This window comes from Notamacropus eugenii, chromosome 2 (assembly GCF_028372415.1).
Source record: "Notamacropus eugenii isolate mMacEug1 chromosome 2, mMacEug1.pri_v2, whole genome shotgun sequence".
NCBI lineage: Eukaryota > Metazoa > Chordata > Mammalia > Diprotodontia > Macropodidae > Notamacropus > Notamacropus eugenii.
The window spans coordinates 23835814-23854222 of NC_092873.1; the positions used below are offsets into that span (position 1 = coordinate 23835814).

Genomic DNA, 18409 nt, shown 5'->3' on the forward strand with positions numbered 1-18409 from the left:
TTATATTCATTTTTTCATTGTAAGACAGTTATGATTACAAATCTTTACAATTTGCTTTCTCTCATACCTTATACCAAGTTCTCTGCTCTTAAATAAGGTGCCATCTTGATTGTGACTCCAAACTATTTGAATTCTTTCTTGGTTTTTCTTTCTGTGGTGATCTTCCCCACTCCATTTGACTGGGAAACTTCGGAATTTGGCCATAATGTTCTCAGAATTTTTCATTTGAAGGTTTCTCTCTTGAGTGGATCAGCACCTTTTTTCTACTTGCATTTTGTTCTAATCTCTGTTTCTAGAGAATTCAGGAATTTCCTTTTAGGAATTCTTTTTCAACTTTTTAATGGACACTTTTATATTACTTGTTAAGCATTTCCCAATTGCATGTAAAAATATTTTCGGCCTTGGCCCTAATAGTGAGGGACAGTCTTGCTGTGAAGCTTTCACCTTTCCCTACCCACAGAGGAGGGCAATGTGCTTATTCCTAGTCTCTCCTTCCAAGACACTTGGTTTAGTCTTGATGGTCACCATGTCTCCTTGATTTTTGTTGTTTCTCAGTCTGGAGAAATACTCTGATTCTGTCTAGCTTTTTGGTCCCCAAAAGACTTTATTTGTCAATGAAGATGAAATAGAAGACAAAAGAGTAAAACAAAACAACCTACTTCTTGATGTTGGTCTGATTCTCCACTGGTTAATTACCTGGTCTTGAGTAAAATGATGACCTGGTAATACAGGCTCCTTCCCTCTGCTCACTCACATTAGAATATCACCTACTTCCAGTAGCAACGATTTCATTTTCCTTGTATTTTTAACACAAAACGTGGGAAAGAAAATGATTTTTCTCTCTATGTCCTATACCCACTATTGTTTATTGAAGATAGCACAGAAAAGCAATGAACTGATAATTACATTTCCATCCTTCCTGTTCAGAGGTGGGTGACTAAAAGTGTGAATTAATGTGTATACTGCTGGTCTTGGTTAATATGATGGATAAATGTGTTGAAGTATTTTTCTCCTTCAATTATTGATTTTCAAAAGATGGACTGTGACCTGCCACCAAAATGGTGGTGTAGAAGCAAGGTCCTGCCCAAGCTGTCCCCCAACAACCTTTAAAATAACTGTTAAAACAAATAAACTAATTCTAGAGCAGCAGAAACCATGAAATGAGAGAGTTAAACAGTTTTTCAATCCATGACAGCGTGGAAAGGCTACAGGAAGGGTCGATTGCTCTGGGCTTTGAGCAGAGTGCAGCCCCTTGTGGGCCATGTTGGCACAGAAGGTACTTCATCAGGCTTCAGGGTACTGAATCACTGGCAGTTGCTAGACATGCTTTCCAGATGTCTCAGTCCACAAATGGCAAAGACAGCTTCAAACGTTTGTGAGAAAGCTCTTTCTCAGTGAGAAGGGAGTGTCGTCCAGCCCTAGAACTGATCCTCGCCCCAGCTCCAGGGTGGTAGCAACCAAAGCCTCAATAACTGCCACTTCAAGAGCTCTTGGTATACAAAAGATGGGAGAATTGAGCAGCTGATCAAGGTTACACCCCTGAGTGGTCATCCTGGGGTGAGGAGGAGTGGTGGTGTAGTGGTGCTGGTGGTGGCTGTGGAGAGGGAATCCTACTCACAACTCCGGGGCAGATAAGAGTGCCAATGGTTGTGCACAGACAAGAGTGCATGCCAGGAGAAGAGTAATCTAAGAGAACAACTGCACAAAACCTCTGAAGCCTGGGAAACTATACATTCCACTTGACAAAGGATTCCAAATTCTAGTAATTGGCCGGGAAAATGACCCAAAAGGTGTAAAAAAAGACTATAGAAGGTCACTTTCTTGGTGAAAGGATATTTTCTTCCATCCTTTTGGATGATGAAGATGAAAGCATACAATCAGAGGAAAACTGAATCATAAAACATACAACTGGAGCAAGAAAGCACCATCAAGGCTATTATATCCAAAGCCTCCAAAAAAAATATGAAGTTGTCTTAGGCCATGGAAGAGCTCAGAAAGGATTTTGAAAATCAAGTAAGGGAGGTGGAGGAACAATTGGAAATAGAAATGAGAGTGATGCAAGCAAATCATGAACAATGAGTCTATAGCTCACTAGAGGAGATCCCCCTAAAATGTTGAAGAAAATAACATCATTAAAAATGGACTAACCCAAACGGCAAGAGAGGTCCAAAATGCCAATGAGGAGAAGAATGCCTTAAAAAGAACTGGTCAAATGGAGGAGGAGATCCAAAAGCTCACTGAAAAAAAATCGTTCTTTAAAAATTGGAACGGAGCAGATGGAATTTAATGACTTCATGAGAGAGAAAGAAATTGTAAAACAAAACCAAAAGAATGAAAAACTAGAAGACAATGTGAGGTAACTCAATGGGAAAAAGTGACCTGGAAAACTGATCAAGGAGATATAATATAAAAATCTTTCATCTATCTGAAATACATAATCCAAAAAAGAGCCTAGACAAAAACTTCCAAGACATTGCAAAAGAAAATTGTCCTGATATTCTAGAACCAGAAGGTAAAATAGAAATGGAAAGAATTAACTGAACACCTCCTGAAAGAGAGTCCAAAAGGAAAACTCCTAGGAATTTTGTAGCCAAGTTCCAGAGTTCCCCCATGAAGGAGAAACTATTACAAGTAGCCAGAAAGAAACAATTCAAGTATTGTGTAAATACAATCAGAATAATACAGGATTTGGCAGCTTCAACACTAAGGGATGGAGGGCCTTGGAATATGATATTCCAAAGGACAAAGGAAATAGGTTTGAAACCAAGAATCACCTACCCAGCAAACTGAGAATTATACTTGAGGGGAAAAAATGGAATTGCAATGGAACAGAGGCATTCCAATTATTCTTGTTGAAAATGCTCAGAATTCAATAGAAAATTTGGCTTTCAAACACAAGAATCAAGAGAAACATGAAAAGGTAAACAGGAAAGAGAAGCATTAAGGAACTCATTAAAGGTGAACTGTTTACATTCCTACATGAAAAGATGATATTTGTGACAAATGAGACCTTGTTCAATATTAGAACACTGAAATGGAACATATACATATCTCTGTCTATATATATTTACAGACATATATAAAATATATGTATATGCATATTATATATACACATACATGCATATATAAAAATATATATGCATAGGTATATGTAGGTGTGTATGGATATGTATTTATGTGTATATGTGTGCAGGTGTACATATGAGTGTATGTTTGTATGTAGGTACATACACATGTATGCATATACACTTGTATATGTGTGTTATGTGTATCTTTATATGTACACATACACAAAGGGCACAGAATGAGCAGATTATGAAGGGAGAATACCTCAAAAGTAAAATTTACTGTTTATTGAAATGTAACAGGAGTAAGAGAAAGGAGAGGTAGAATGTAGCAAATCATCTCACATCTCAGATAAAAGAGACAAAAAAGATCTTTTACAATGTGGGCGAAGAAGGGGGAGATGAAAGGGAATAAGTGAGCCTTATTTTCATGGGAGTTGACTTAAGAAGGGAACAACACACAGACAATTGGGCATGGAAATCTATTTTACCCTGTAGGAAGGCAAGGGGCAGGGTACAGGAGAGGGAAAATAATAGAAGGGACAGCAAATTGGGGAAAAGGATACTCAGAAGCAAACACTATTGTGGGAAGAAAGTCAAGGGAGACAATGGAATAAATGGAGGGAAGGAGAGGACAGAGGAAAATGTGGTTAGTCTCTCATAACCTAACTATTATGGAACTGTTTTGCATGGGTACACATGTATGACCTATATTGAATTGCTTGCTTTCTGATGAGGGTGGGTGGAGAAAGAGGAAAGAAGAGAATATGGAACTCAAAGCTTTAAAAATGAATGTAAAAAAATATTTTGCATGCAACTTGGCAAGAAGACATACAGGCAATGGGATACAGAAATCTATTTTGCCCTACAGGAAAATAAAGGGAGGTGGATGTAAGAAGAAGGCAGTAACAGAAGGGAGGACAGACTGGAGGAAGCGGTGGATAAGGTGAATGCTGTCCCAGAGTGGGAGGTGGGGAGAGATGGTGAGAAAATTTGGAATTCAAATTCTTGTGGAAATGAATATTGAAAACTGAAAAAAAATAAATTGTATATATTTTTAAAAAGCTACACTCTGAGTTGATGGCATGATATTGAAAATTAAAAATACATTAAAAAAAGAAAAGTGTTCATGAGTATTTGAAACTACGAATATATTTATCAAATAATTTATGAATTAATAAGTAAATGAACAAATGAATATATTTGTCCATATATAAATGAAAAAAGTCTATGGCAGTGAATTAAGTGATTCAACCCACCCTTAATCCTGTCCACTTGGATCAGGCCCTGGTGGATTCCTCTACAGTCTAAAGAAAGAGAAGATAGAAAGGAAGGACGAATTGGACCCACGTTAGGAAAAAGATGCGAGGCAAGTATCATCCTAGTCATCGGCAAGAGGCTCGTTTCAGTGCTGCACTAAAACACCATAACAGGAGAAAACATTAAGCATATACAATGAGTTAATCACTTTACAAATACCACCTCATTTGATTCTAGAAAGAACGCTGTGAGGTAGGTTCTCTCATTAGCCCCATTTTACAGTTGAAGAACCTAAGGCAGACAGATGGTAAGAGCCTTGTCCAGGGCCCCAAACGCAGTAAATGTATGAGAATAGATTTGAAATCATTTCTTACTCTAGCCCAGCGCTCTCTGCACTGTGACGCCACCTCGTGGCCTCCAAGAGAGAGAGAGGGCATGGGAAAGAGGAGGCTCTCACTTGTGGAAAGAGGGAGGTCAGTAAATCTCTGGGAAAGTCCCTGAAGCACTTCCTTGTCTTCATGTTCCCCAGGGCGTCTGAGAGGAGCTTGATGGAGCTGGGACCAACCACCATGGCTGTGTCCCCCTCACCTGGGCAGCGGGAAAACGTTTATGACAACGCAAGCGTGAGAATTGTAAACAGGAGCTCAGTTTTTGGCCACCCGTGGAACATTATTTCAGTTACTGGGCGCAGATCCTCTCTCTGGTCCTGGTCCTGGTCGGGCTGGTGGGCAACAGCATGGTCCTGTGGCTTCTGAACTTCCGGACCCGGAGGAATCCCTTCTCCACCTACATCCTGAACTTGACCTGGACCGACCTCCTCTTCCTTTGTTGCTACTTTCTGATCCTGATGGAAGAACTATTTATCTCTGTGTATTATTCTTTGATAAACTATTTATTAATGTACCTCGCAAACGCGATCTGCACCGTGGGTCTGAGCCTGTTCGCTGCTATCAGCACAGAGCGCTGTCTAGCCATGCTCTTCCCAAGCTGGTACCTACAGGACCGCCCCAAGAACACGTCTGCAGCTGTGTGTGCTGTCCTCTGGGTTTTGACGGGACTGTTCTGGGGAGCAGATGTTTTCCTTTGTATTTGTGTTGAGAAGTGGGATTTCTGTGAAGGATTCCCGAGATTACCAGTCGTGTGGTTAGTCCACTTCACCCCAGTGATGTGCGGGTCCAGCCTGACTCTGCTGCTGAGGGTCCAATGCAGCTCCCAGCGCCGGCAGCCCCCCAGACTCTACCTACTCATCCTGCTCATGGTGCTCGTGTTCTTGCTCTGTGGCCTTCCCAGGGCAATCCAAGAGGCAATAATGAGGTTTCCCCTATATCGCTTATTTCCCTCGGATTACTTTAGATTGGATTACGTGGTTTATTGTGTCCTTAGGCTCCTGGCCTGCCTGAAAAGCAGTGCATACCCCTTCATTTACTTCTTCTTGGGCAGACAAAGGCATGGAAGAGGGAGGGAGACGCTAAGGGTGGTCCTTCAGAGGGCGCTGGCTGACGAGCAGGAATTGGAGGCTGAGAAAAGGGACTCCCAGCTCACCAATGCCCGGGAGACGTCATTCTAATGCTAAGAAGAAGATACTGGCTCAGAAGAGGGTATGAAATGAGCTCTCTCACCCTCTGCAGCCCTCCTCCATCCTCCCTGGGTAGGGAGCCAGAATTACCTCGTGTCTTCTCTTTGTGCCTAGCTTTTCAACTCTTCTCAGTGAATGAGTTTTTATTAGGTGTCTAATTTATGCCAGGCACTTTTCTAAGAGCTTTGTATATCTCATTGAATTCCCACAATATTCTTGGTAAGTACTTGCTCTAGTGGTTCCCTTTGTACAGGAGATGAAGCTGTGGCAGGCAAAGATTCACTGACTGACCCTGGGTCCCAAAGTTACTAAGTGACTCAGACTCGATTTGAGCTCAGGTGTTCCTGACTTCAGCCTCAATGCCCTGTGCACTCTGGAGTTACCAAATGGCTGAAGGCTTCAGGATTTAGTTCACTTGGTTAGGTCAAGGGCTTCATGTGTCACCAGCCCAGAAGAGGGCCATACCAACAGGTGGTGAATGTCCCTGTTCTGAAAAGTAGATGAAAGATACCATCTAAGCCACCCTGTCACCCTGACCTTCGTCAACGTCTTTGTGAATCCCGACAAACGAAATCACAGAGTCAGGAACCAACTCCTCAGGATTCTACATGCGGTGATCCACCACCTTGTCTGTTTTTCTCAGGCTTAATCCACATGGTTTCCTCAGGCTTCCTCCCCCTCCTCCAACCAGGAATAGTGAAGTCTTCAGCTCAGCAACATTCCTCCCTGTATTTCTTAGTTCTACTCCATTCCTTTCCCTCCTGCCATTGGCACCATAGGAACTGAGCTAAATGATTCTATTCGTCTAGAGGTCAAGTCTGGGGCTCAACATCCTCTCTTGTTTTCGTTCTGTTTCTCCAGATCTCAGCCTCTCTGAATATTTGTGTTGCTTTTTCTCTGTGACTCCTTCTATTTCAATCTCCCTTTCACACTGCATAACCTAGTTCTTGATGAGGTCTCTGTGTCGGAAATTGTTTTTTCAATTTATTCTATGATGGGAGAAAACTTATTGAGGCTGAAGCGGGGAGGGGGGCACAGCATGTAACAATCACATACATATCACACAGGACACACATACAGGTGTCACATGATGTGCATACTCAGTGCACACACACAGACACAAATACACGTGCACACAAACATATACACAGATAGATGTCACTGACTGATAATCTGTTCTTGAGTATACTCACTCTGATTACCCATCTGCCTTTTTAATCCTTCAGTAACAAACTCCTCTCCCTCTTCAGGTTTTTTAAGTTCCATCTTTTATCTAGGTCAGTCACAAAATGGTAATAGGACGTCCTCAATTCCTCTTCTCATTTCTTATGTAATCACCAGGCTTATGACCATTAAATCGTCACCAAGGCAGGGAGTGTCATGGGGTGCCCATGGGACCCAACTTTTCTTAGTCATGCCATCTTAATCACTAATGCTGATTGGCTCTGCCCTCATCTGCTCCCATAGTTCGTGATATGATTGACACATTCCTGGGTACAACCAAGCCCCCAACACTGTAAATCCAAAGAATATAAGACCTTTCTTCAAAGTTGGAAAGAGTGAGGGAATAAGTGTTCATATATTGTTCACAGTGGGCCAGGCACTGTACTAAGGAACTTAGACATAGGATCACATTAGATGATCACAACCACCTCGTTAGGTCAGGTCATTGGTCTCATTTATAATTGAAGAAACTGAGGCAAGTAGAGTTTAAGAGTTTTGCCCAGGGTCAGAGAGTTATTAATTGTTTTACTTCAGTTTTGAAGTCTTTCTGACTGTGCAGATCCAACACTGAATAATCCAGTTAGCACCTAACACTTCACAGTTGTGGTCATTACTATAGGTATTTCCTTCACCAAAGGTTCCTCACTAGTTCATTGACTAAGGAACCATCTTAATCAGTGAATCACAGATGAAGTTCAGGACCCTATTTGATCAAGCACTCTTCAGAGGTAGAAGTCTTGTTCCTTCATTTAGACCAGATTTGCATGTTTGTGCAGATAATATATGTAAAATAATTAGCACAGTGGTTAGCACATAGTTCACCTTAGATAAATTTTCTTCTTCACCCTATCTCCAACTTCAAGGAAAACTAAGAAATCATGACCTTCTTCTGGGACATATGAGGGTACCTATTACTGAATTTGTGATTTTATTCATCTTGTACAGAGGCCTGGCTTTTCTGTCTTTCTCATTTTCTCTGCCTCTTACCCCCTCTCCAAGAACATGTGAAGTCCTTGTCCTCCTGTACAAACAGCTTCATCTGGACTTAGTACAGTGCCAGGTGGAATTCACTCTAATGCTTCCATAAATAATTGAAAGATTTCTGTACTTAAGCATTCTATTTGTATTGTAGAGATCTGATTTTTAATCACTATTGGGTTGTGGACCTCATGGCAGTACTGATACTCTGGGTGTGGTTCGGTTCCTACTAGATTAGAATATCAGACCTGGAATTAAGATTTCCCTAATTCCAATGTCCAAAGGGCATTGAAACTACAAATACAGTATTTCTGTATTGCAAAGAGATCATAAAAAAGAGAAAAGGACCCACATGTACAGAAGTACTTATACTAGCTCTTTTTGTGGAGGCCAAGAAATGGAAATCAAAGGATCCCCATCAGCTGTGGAAGACCTGAAAAGGTTGTGTTATATGAAGCCAATGGAATACTATCATATTATAAGAAATAATTGGAGTAAAATTTCAGAGAAACCCAAGAACACTTACATGAACAGATGCAAAATGAGGTGAGCAGAACCAGGGGAACATGGTATAGAATAACTGCAGCATTATAAGATGACCTTCTATGATTCACTTCAATCTTCTCAGCAATTCAGTGATTCAAGATAAGTCCAAAAGATTTTTATTGGAAAATATTTTCCACATCCAAAAATGAACTGATGCAGTCTGAATGCATATTGGAACATAACATTATCAGTTTATTTTTTCATCTTCTTTTCCTTTCAGTCTTTTTCTTCTTTACAACATGACTAATATAGAAATAAGTTTTTCATGATGGCATATGTATAATCTATACTAAATTGCTTATTATTGCAAGGGGGGAAGGAGGGAGGAAATTTGGAACTCAACATTTTTTTTTAAGGAAAATGTTAAGAATTGCCTTTTTCTCACTGAAATTTATAATTGAAATTTTATAATTGAAATATAAAATAATTTAAAAGAAATAAATTAATAAAGGAGAGAATTTAAATGATTCCCTAGTTCCTGTTTTCTGATGGCTCTCATTCAAGCTCTCAAGGTGTCTCTGTCTGTCTCTCTTTCTTTCTGTCTGTCTGTCTCTCTCTCTTTCTCTCTCACTGTCTCTCCTCTCTTTCTTTCTGTATCTCTCTATATCTTTCCTATCTTCCTCCTTCTACCCCTCTGCGTTTTGCATAAACACTCCATTTTATTCAGAAACCAAGAAAAATAGTAATTTCATTGTTGAAATTGACAAAAAGTTTCAGGCAATGAATCGCTGCCCATGCTCAGAAGGGAAGAGGTAAAAGTCCTCCTTCAATCACACACATCTAAAAGCATCTTTATTCAGCTTTTGCATGAGCTGAGTCAAAAATGGGCAGTACCTTCATGCCACCTAGACTGTAAACAATTCTGTTTCCCCCATTTGAGACATGGTGAAGCTCAGAGAGGTGGACAGAAGCTACATTAATTGTCTAGCATCACAGTAAGTGTCAGAATCTGAAGCCAGATTTTCCCCCTTCAAGTATCGGCATCTATTCACTGTACCAGATTTCTTCACATAATCCAAAAGAATTGATACATTGAAGCTGAAGCATGTATACACAGAACAAATTTATGCTAAATTGATGAGATTGTTCCTGGGACAAAGAAAACACTGAGATTTCTAATCTGCATTTGTATTGGGACACTGACAGAAGAAAGGCAGAACAATGTAAATGTTCTTTCTTGCATGCCTCTTTTATGCAACCTTGTTTTCATCACTCTTACTCACCCTTTACCATTTTCACAGGACATCCATCTCTTGAATATTCATTTTTAAGAACATTTCAAACTAATTGATTTTCTCCTACACTCTCTTTATATCTAGAATTCTTCTCACTGTCCATTTAATGGTAAGGTTCTTAGAAGGTACATGTGTCATCCTCACATACAGAAACAAATATTTTAACCACACAGTGCCTACTGTTTCCTGTTTCAGGTTTATTTTTTATATTGCACTTGAATCTTGTATTTAAAGTGTCAAATTTTCTATTCAGGTTTGGTCTTTTTTTAAAATTATGAATGCTTGAAACTCTTCTGTTGCACTAAATACATTTTTTTTTTCACTTGAAGTATAGTACTGAGTTTGCTGGGTCAGTTATCTTTGATGGTAAAATCAGATCTTTTTACTTTCAGAAAATCAAGTCTTTTTACTTTCAGAATATCAGATTCCAAGACTTCTTCTCCTTTAATATAATAACTGTTATATCTTGTGAGATCCTGACTGTGGCTCCATGAGATTGGAATTGTTTCTGTAGGGATACTTGAACTATTTTCTCTTTGCTCTTGAAGCTCTGGAATATAATAATCCTGGGAATTTCCATTTTTCTCTTTCTTTCAGGTAATGAAACAAAAGCAACAGAAGAAAATTATGAAAAGACAACTGTTTGCCCTTTGTTTGGGAGAAGATCAATGACATCATGGGGCGATACCTTGACTCATGATAGAATGAGATTTTAGTGATTGCAGATTTTTTAGATTTTTATTTGACCCTTCAGTTCCAGGGTACTAGTACTGTTTTTCTTGATAATTTCTTGACATACTGTATCTAGGTTCTTTTTTATACTAGTTTTCAGGTAACCCAATAATTCTTCAATGACTTTTTCTTGATCTATTTTCGAGGTGAGTCGTTTTTTAAGGCGTTATTATACTTTTTAATATGTATTTTGGTTCAGCAGTCTGTTGCCTCTTTTACTAAATTGTTGATTATCTCGGACTTTATGGACTCTTCAGCCACAGCTAGATCTTTTCTTGTGATGGCTTGCTGAGCCCTTTTCAGGGCTGCTCATTTAACTTTAGTGTCTCTATTCAGTCAAGTCTCTGCTGTGGCTCATAGAAGCTGTACCATGTGTAGTTGTCAAATTCCAATAAAAGAATCTTAGTACATAAGCTAAACCAGGTCAAGTGTAACCAACACACCTCAAACCCACTAGTGAGGGTCGTGGATATCTGTCTCAAGAAAGTGAAAACAGCCGCCAGTGGAATGAGTGAATTGGGGCAATTTGTTTCAATGTCCAAGGAGATAGATAATGAAGTAGGTGCTGTGTAGTGCTTAAATCTTGGTCAGCCATCAATCATTCCAATATCATTTCCTGCCTCTGGGGCCACTGTCAGTCATCTTGACTTTTATCTTGCCATTGGTCTGCAATGACTGCAGAAAAGAAAGTGAACCGAAAGATTGTGTGCTCCTTTCCCATACTTAAATCTAATTCGCACATGAATCAAGACATTCATTCCATGAGATCACTGGCCCTCTCTAAAACAAAGAATAAACAATTGTCTTTTCATAATTTCTTTGCTTGCTCTCAATTTTTTTCAGTATTTTTGTCTACCTTTTTTACTTCATTTTGAGCAGCACTTTTTACGTCTTCCAAGAATTCTTCTTGGAATTTCTGTACAATTAGTTTTTTTGAGACTTTCATTGTATTTCTTTTGACTTCATTGTCTTCCTCTGAGTTTGGGTTATAACTTTACCTTGTGACCATAATAGCCATTTATAGTCAGTTTTTTTTATTGTTTTGTATATTTCCCATCCTTTAGTATAATTTGAAACCTATGTGTTTGAGGTGAACACTGGTATTTCTGGTGCAAGGATTACTGAGCGCTTTTTAGGGCTTCTTACTGTTTTTTGATATTCATTTGATTCGCCCAACTTTCACCTGTGACTCCAAGAGGTTGAACAATGCAAAACAGCCACACTCCAGTGAAATATTTTGACAGGTATGCTAAACCACGTTGAAGGCAATCAAGATGGCTCAAATCCATCAGTGAGGTAAGGGACTGTCTACCCCAAGCATATAGATGACAGTGTTTTCTTCCAACAGCTATGAAAGTGGCTGAAGTAAATGCCGTGAAGCACTTCGAGATTGGTTAGACTCCAAAGATGCTATGGTCACCCGTTATATCCATATCCACTACCAGTCGTCCTGACTTTTTCTTACCACTGAATTCTATTTACTCTGGAAGAGAGTTTAAGACCAGTGACTTCCAGACAACTCTGCCTCACTCACATCCAATTGATGTGCAACGCAAAAGATATCATTCTCACTATTTCTCGATTTTCATCTATCTCAAATTTCTGTCGTGACAAACAAGTGATGAAACAACACCTATGAGTACATATGGGTGCCCCAGGACATAGGATCATCTTCTCTTTGGACTGAAGCAGAGACCCATAGTAGAGACCCAGGTTTCATGCCATCTTCTGGGCACGCAGCAGGGTTTTCCCTCATCTCACGCCAGCTTGCTTTCAAACTCAGGACCTCACATAAAGTAGGGACTCAGAGAAAGAGCCTGATCACTAGATAGGTCTGGGTTGTGTAACGTGTGGTCAGGGCCCTTAAAATGTTATCAAGCGTGGCCATATGGGATAAAAATGGGCAAATCAGAAAGCATCATAGGAGGAAGGACATGAAAAAAGTCATGAACACATGTTGAGATAATTCCCCTGATGGAGTCACTTTTTAATAATTATGTGCTCTGGTTAGTCAGTCCTCCTACACCAGAAAACACAAGAAAAAATTTTAAACTCTTCATGCCACTTGCTCTCACATGACTTTCCAATCAGAAGTTCTCAAAGGCAGGTCCAGGTCAAGAAAAAAGAGCATTGTATCCAGATCAGTCACCCCAAGGATATACCTTCTCTTCAGGGCACATCTGTTACCTCTCCACTGAATGAAGGGGTAGAGGGGAAGGGCAAGGTTACATTGCTACCCTAGGAGATTGTGGTAACAATACCACAGGGCTGGACTCTCTGGATTTGTGGGAACAATTCTAACAGAATCATTGAGAGAGCAATAAATGCTTCTCATTCCGTCCCCACTCCCTTATTCTTTTACATTGGTCTGTTTGTATTTGCTTTTTCAACTGTCCCTTCCTTCTTTCTAACTGTATATACATAGGACAAGACAAACTAATTTAGAAAGGGAATGGGTGAAAGAGTTACTCTCAGCTCTACTGAAAAAGTGCATAAGCTGAAATGAGGGGGCATTGCACAGATATCGGAACAGAGGGGTGTAGAAAAAAATAAATGTCTTCTTCTCTCCTTTACAAATTTCAGGAATCAGGTTTTTTTCTCTAAACATTCTAACTCTGTTCTTAGAATTATAAAGTCTCAGGGTAGGCAGGGAACTCAGCAAAGGTGCCATGTAGGGAAGAAATCACTTTTATATCCTCCAAATCCTCCAAACATCTTTTTTTCTTTCCTCATTTCATGGAAGGGGCATGGTAATCATTAATGACAAGTCTGGAGTCACTAAGCCATAGAAGGGGAGTGGGAAATGACCTCAGGGAAAATGGATACTTCTCAGTCCACTTTGACCCTTTTTCTAGTAATAAATATATGTAATTTAAGGTTGTTGATAGGAATTCCATTGTCACTCTAAAGTTTAGTTCTGTGTTGTGTAAAAGCCTATGCTCCAGTATTTGAAGGGCTGTCACTTGGAAGAGGAATCTTGCTCTTCTTCACCCTAGAATGGAGAACAAAGATGAATGACTAGAATTTATTAAAATTGTTCCTTATTGTCAGGAAACGCTTGCCAACAATGCCTCTGCTGCAGTGGGAAACTTGCTCTGGAACATGGTGGATTTCCCCTCATCATTAACCTTCCAGTGACTCCCACATTTCCACCTGTTGGAAATGTGTTCATAGGGATTTATTTACATTTTTGAGTTATGCTAGGTGTTTTCTGTGTCTCTTAGAAAATTATTATTCCAATTTTCTGAAATTAGGATGTGAAATGATTTTCATCTTTACTGTTTACTGAGATTGTATTACTTCTAAGACATGCTATCTTCTACATGGTCCCACAAAAGAACGTCTGGGAGCAACATTCTTTCCACATCTCTTTCTTCTTGAACAATTACGTGAATATCTTTCTTCATTAGTGACCTTCTTGAGCATTTTAATTCAGTTCAATTGAATTTGATTTTCTTCTTTTCATTTATTATTTCCTCATTCTTAGTGTTGATGAGTTTGGTGCTTGTGTCATTCTATTTAGTGAACATCTGAAAGGGAAGAAATGGTCCCAAAGAACCACCTTGACTTTTTCTTAGTCATTCCAGACTCATTGTGATTCTGTTTGGAAAACTACAACAACGGTACTGAATCTTAGAAAGGTCAGGTCTTCTCTTCCAAATTGAGCCTGAACAAGAAAGCTGTCCACAGTCACACATAACAGGAAGTGAGGCAGACTAACCAAACATCTCCCATAAGGAAGACCTCTTAAGGTTACCTGGTTCACTATGGATGGTTCCAATTTTGAGGAGGTTCCACCCTTCTCCCCACATATCTCTCTCAATAGGCTGCTCCCATTGCTCCTCCTTGCACCTCTAGGTCCAAGTAGCACAAATCTAGTCCCTGTCTACCTGAAAGTCCTTCATACACTGGAAGACAGACATCACATCCTTCCTAACTCTTCATTTCTACAAAGATATCATGGGCTCAGTAGAAATCACTTCTCCACACTTAGGAAAGCATTGTCCTAAAAATTTGTCTCCTATCTTGCCTATGGAAAAGAAAGATGGGTGAGAAAGATGACATGATGCTTACGCAGCTAGGTGATGTAGGGAATAAAGCACTCTGTCTCAAATAAGGTAAGAGCTGAGTTCAAATTCATTCTCAGACACTTAATAGCTTGGTGATCTCATAAGCCACCTAACCTGTTTCCCACAGTTTCCTCATCTGTAAAGTGGGAAAGTAATAGAAAGTACTACCCAAGCTTGGTGCATGGATCAATTCAGATAATTGTAAAAGTCCAAAATGTAGTAAATGTGATGAAAATGTTAGTTATTAACTCTTTTTATTATGTATGAAAGAGAAAAACTCTTTAAGTTCCTTCTTATACATAATTTTCAGTAATAAAAGGGGGAAAAAGGGTATTTCTGTTTAAGAATATATTTATACCAATTGCAGAAGGAGATATGCACTACAAACATAGCCTAACCCATAGAATACATGCAATGCATGATGATGGATTAATCAGCACTCTTTATGGGGGAACATCTTGATACCACAAAGGAGAAAGAAAAGAGCTATCTCTAAAAAAAGTTTTTTTAAAAATTTTGCTAACATATGAGTGTGAAGACACAGCTTTAATATAGGATGTGGGTCGTTTAGCACACAACAATGAGCAATACTTTAATTTGAATTACATATATATATATGTATGTATGTATTTTAACTTTGGGGAAAAATTCACCTTGTCTTGCATGAGAATGTTATATAGCCTGTACTAGAAGGAGGGGCAGAAAACATTTTAATTATCACTCATTGGAGCGTTAGGGATGGAAATATATTTTTAAAGACCGCTAAGTTACTATAGCACATTCACGAATGCAGATCTGGAAAGGTTTATGATAACTCAGGTAATCTGCATAGGCGCATTTCATGATTAAGGATGATAGATTTGAAAACAATGAGAAATCTCATCATGATTTGGAGATGCAGGATTTCCCAAGGCTGATTAGACAGTGGAAATATATGGAGTTGAAACTTCATTAAAGAAAGACGAGACACTGAAAGTAGCAAATGCTCCTTTAAGAAATTGATGTATGGAAACATGGGAGATGAAAACCTGCTAGGAGAATCACAGAACGGAGCAGTTGAAACTTGCTCTGTGGAAGCTCTGGGTCTTAGGAATTGGGAGTTGGGAGAAGGCTTCAGAAGAGTGACTGCTCATGGGTCAGAGAGAACATAGATCTCACTCAGCAAGAGCTTCAGTGACAGGTAGTGCAGGTCAACAACCTAGATTTAAGAGAAGGGCAATTTTTCATCCAAGTCTTCAGCTGTCACCTCTGTCTTGAAGATGAAAAGCAGAAAGGTCTTTGGAACAGATTTCTAATTCTTCTCAGGAGGGCTGGGTGTGTCTGCCAGGACTGTGTTGCTATGAACTCCATCCTGATTGAGCAGCAGAGTTTACATTTCAATATGGGAGACAACCCAAATATGAGTGATGGCAAGGACGGACAATTTGAACCTGAAAGTTACCAGGAAGGCAGGCACCATCTGTAGAAACACAGAACATTACAGAACTCTCCATTCCCCTGCCCTGACCACTTCTAGGATTCCACCCCTTCCATGCCACCTTTCCAGACACTCACACATACCGAAAGTCCTGGGACAGCTAACCTGAAGAGCTACATCTATGAACAATGATAATGAGCAGATGTAGATCCCCAGCAATAGACCAGATCCACATGATTACACGCAGATTCTCAGGGCCCTAGGGTTACATCTTTGAGATGAAATGAAATGCCCTTAGTCATCTCTGCAGCTATAGGGCTCCCATTTGACTTGATTTGCCTCCGTACAAACATCCGCTCACAATATAATGCAGCATTAGAATAGGTGACAGTTTCATAAACAGACAATCACTTTTAAGTCTTTATATTGCACTTTTGTGTATGAAATATAACTGCTAATTAAAGGTAGGTAAGAGAACAGGAAAAGTCATTAGCTTAAAAAGGCCAAGGGCTTCCCCTGCATTGCATCTGGGGTCGTTTCCAATCACCCTGATCTATATCTGACGTTGTAGGAGAAAACGAGGCTGGTGATTTTCACAGCCCTCCCTCACTTAAATACAATTCATTGGCATTTCATGGCATCACCTTTCTGATGTCATGGCCTTCTTTGGGAATGAACAACTAACTACAATTACTAACAACAATAAAGGAATCAACATACTGAAGTAAATGCAAAAAACCTAAAATAGGCTACAATTAATATGTAAACATGGGACATTCTTTCCCACCAATACCTTGCAGGTTTTCACTGCTTCCACTGTCCCCACGGAAAAGAGAAGAAAAATATTTATAAGGGCCTGTTTGGGAAACACAAGAGGGAGGAAAATAATTTTGTTTAAGGTGCCTTGAAACAAAGTGAACAAATTTCTCAATGATTAAAATACTTGTACTTGACTATAGCAATCCCTTCGCAATGATTCTGAACCACACTTTGCCTTTTCGCAAATGCCATCCTCTGACTGCTTTCATTTCCATCTCCTTCCTCTCATATACATACCTGACTGTGTGTTTATTGTTGACCTGAAAACTTGGTTAGAGAAAAGGCAACAGGCTAAATGCATACATTTTATGGTTTAATTAATTAATTAATCAATTCCCTATTAAAGAAAACAGTAACATAATGCATTATGGAGCCAGAAATGTTCTGGCTACCGATACAAAGAATTGGGCAGCCTTAAATATGTTTTAGGACAAAGAAGTGTTCTGTGTCCTTCAGATTTATGATCTCCATAAGTGACTAAATAGACCATTAGTAAAGGAATTTCTTAATTGCATAGGTTGTAAATACAATAAGATAACAGAGTTTGACAAAGTTTCACATAGAAATTACAACCCAAGATGTCTGTGTTTTCTTTACCATTAACATGCCATAACATAGTATATGTCTACAAATATTAAGATATGGAAAACGTCCCATTATTCAAGATAGTGTCTTAGGTTAAAGGTCTCTTAAGGAATGCAGAGTCAACCTTGGCTGCCTTTGTTAACATAGGAAGAGGCACCCTCTGAGTTTGCTTCAGAGAGAACAAAGAGATTATTCCAAAATTTTATATTAAACATTATCATTATATACACGAAGCATTTTTGTGTGTACAACTCTATAAACAGGCGTATTCTTCCATGTTCCTTACATTTCTCCATCTTTCCATATATGTTCCCGTGTGTACACAGAAGTGTGTCCTTGAAGAGGGTGATTGTTGGCACTTTCTCTCACCCCAATTGGTATTGCTTATATTTTAACACATTGTTTTTTAAAGTCCTTCTTCATGATAGAAAGCAGTATTATTGATAGTAGTTAGATGATTTCAAAACTCATCGAATTGTCAGGTAAAAACTTATTTATGAACCTTTTGACTTCAACTTCAATAACTGTGACTCTCAAAATTATAAAGACTCAGAGTTAGGGGGCAACTGAGTACAGCTGTCACGTAACGACGAATCCCTTTTACATCCTCCAAATCATCTGACCATTTCTTTGGCCTCTCTCATTTCATCAAAGGGGGGGACAGTAATCATTAATGACAAGCCTAGTGTCACTGAGTCATCAAAGAGGAGTTGAAAAATACCTCAGGGAAGATGGATACTTCTCAGTCCACTTTGTTGGATGTTATATTAGGTGCTTTTGATGCCTTTTATGAAACTATGGCTCCAATTTTCTGCAACTGAGTCATGAAAGCATTTTCTTCTTTACTGTTTACTGAGATTGCATCACTTCTAAGACATTCTCGTCTATATAGTCACATGAAA

The 18409-nt window shown here is 39.2% G+C and overlaps 1 protein-coding gene and 1 long non-coding RNA gene across 2 annotated transcripts in view; one reads left to right on the forward strand and one right to left on the reverse strand.

The window, feature by feature from the left end:
- Nucleotides 1–1160: 1160 nt before the first annotated feature.
- On the forward strand, nucleotides 1161–5892 carry LOC140522529 (mas-related G-protein coupled receptor member X4-like). The gene is made up of 3 exons (XM_072637940.1): nucleotides 1161–1375; nucleotides 4855–4948; nucleotides 5017–5892. The coding sequence occupies exons 1-3, from the start codon at nucleotides 1161–1163 to the stop codon at nucleotides 5890–5892; spliced, it is 1185 nt and encodes a 394-aa protein (XP_072494041.1).
- Nucleotides 5893–8186: 2294 nt separating this feature from the next.
- LOC140524713 (uncharacterized) overlaps nucleotides 8187–18409 on the reverse strand; it is a 77228-nt gene continuing 67005 nt past the window's right edge. Inside the window, exons 5-6 of the long non-coding RNA XR_011973817.1 lie at nucleotides 16897–16959; nucleotides 8187–16145 (exon numbers count right to left, since the gene is read on the reverse strand). This is a non-coding gene — a long non-coding RNA (uncharacterized lncRNA). The remainder of the gene's footprint in view (nucleotides 16146–16896; nucleotides 16960–18409) is intronic.

Bases quoted from the DNA above. Each gene is read 5' to 3' on its own strand.
- LOC140522529 (XM_072637940.1), top strand. From the start codon at position 1,161: ATGAGAGAGTTAAACAGTTTTTCAATCCATGACAGCGTGGAAAGGCTA. The intron at 1,376-4,854 runs GTGAGAAAGCTC...CATGTTCCCCAG, and splicing joins AAAGACAGCTTCAAACGTTT to GGCGTCTGAGAGGAGCTTGA. The intron at 4,949-5,016 runs GTGAGAATTGTA...TACTGGGCGCAG, and splicing joins ACGTTTATGACAACGCAAGC to ATCCTCTCTCTGGTCCTGGT.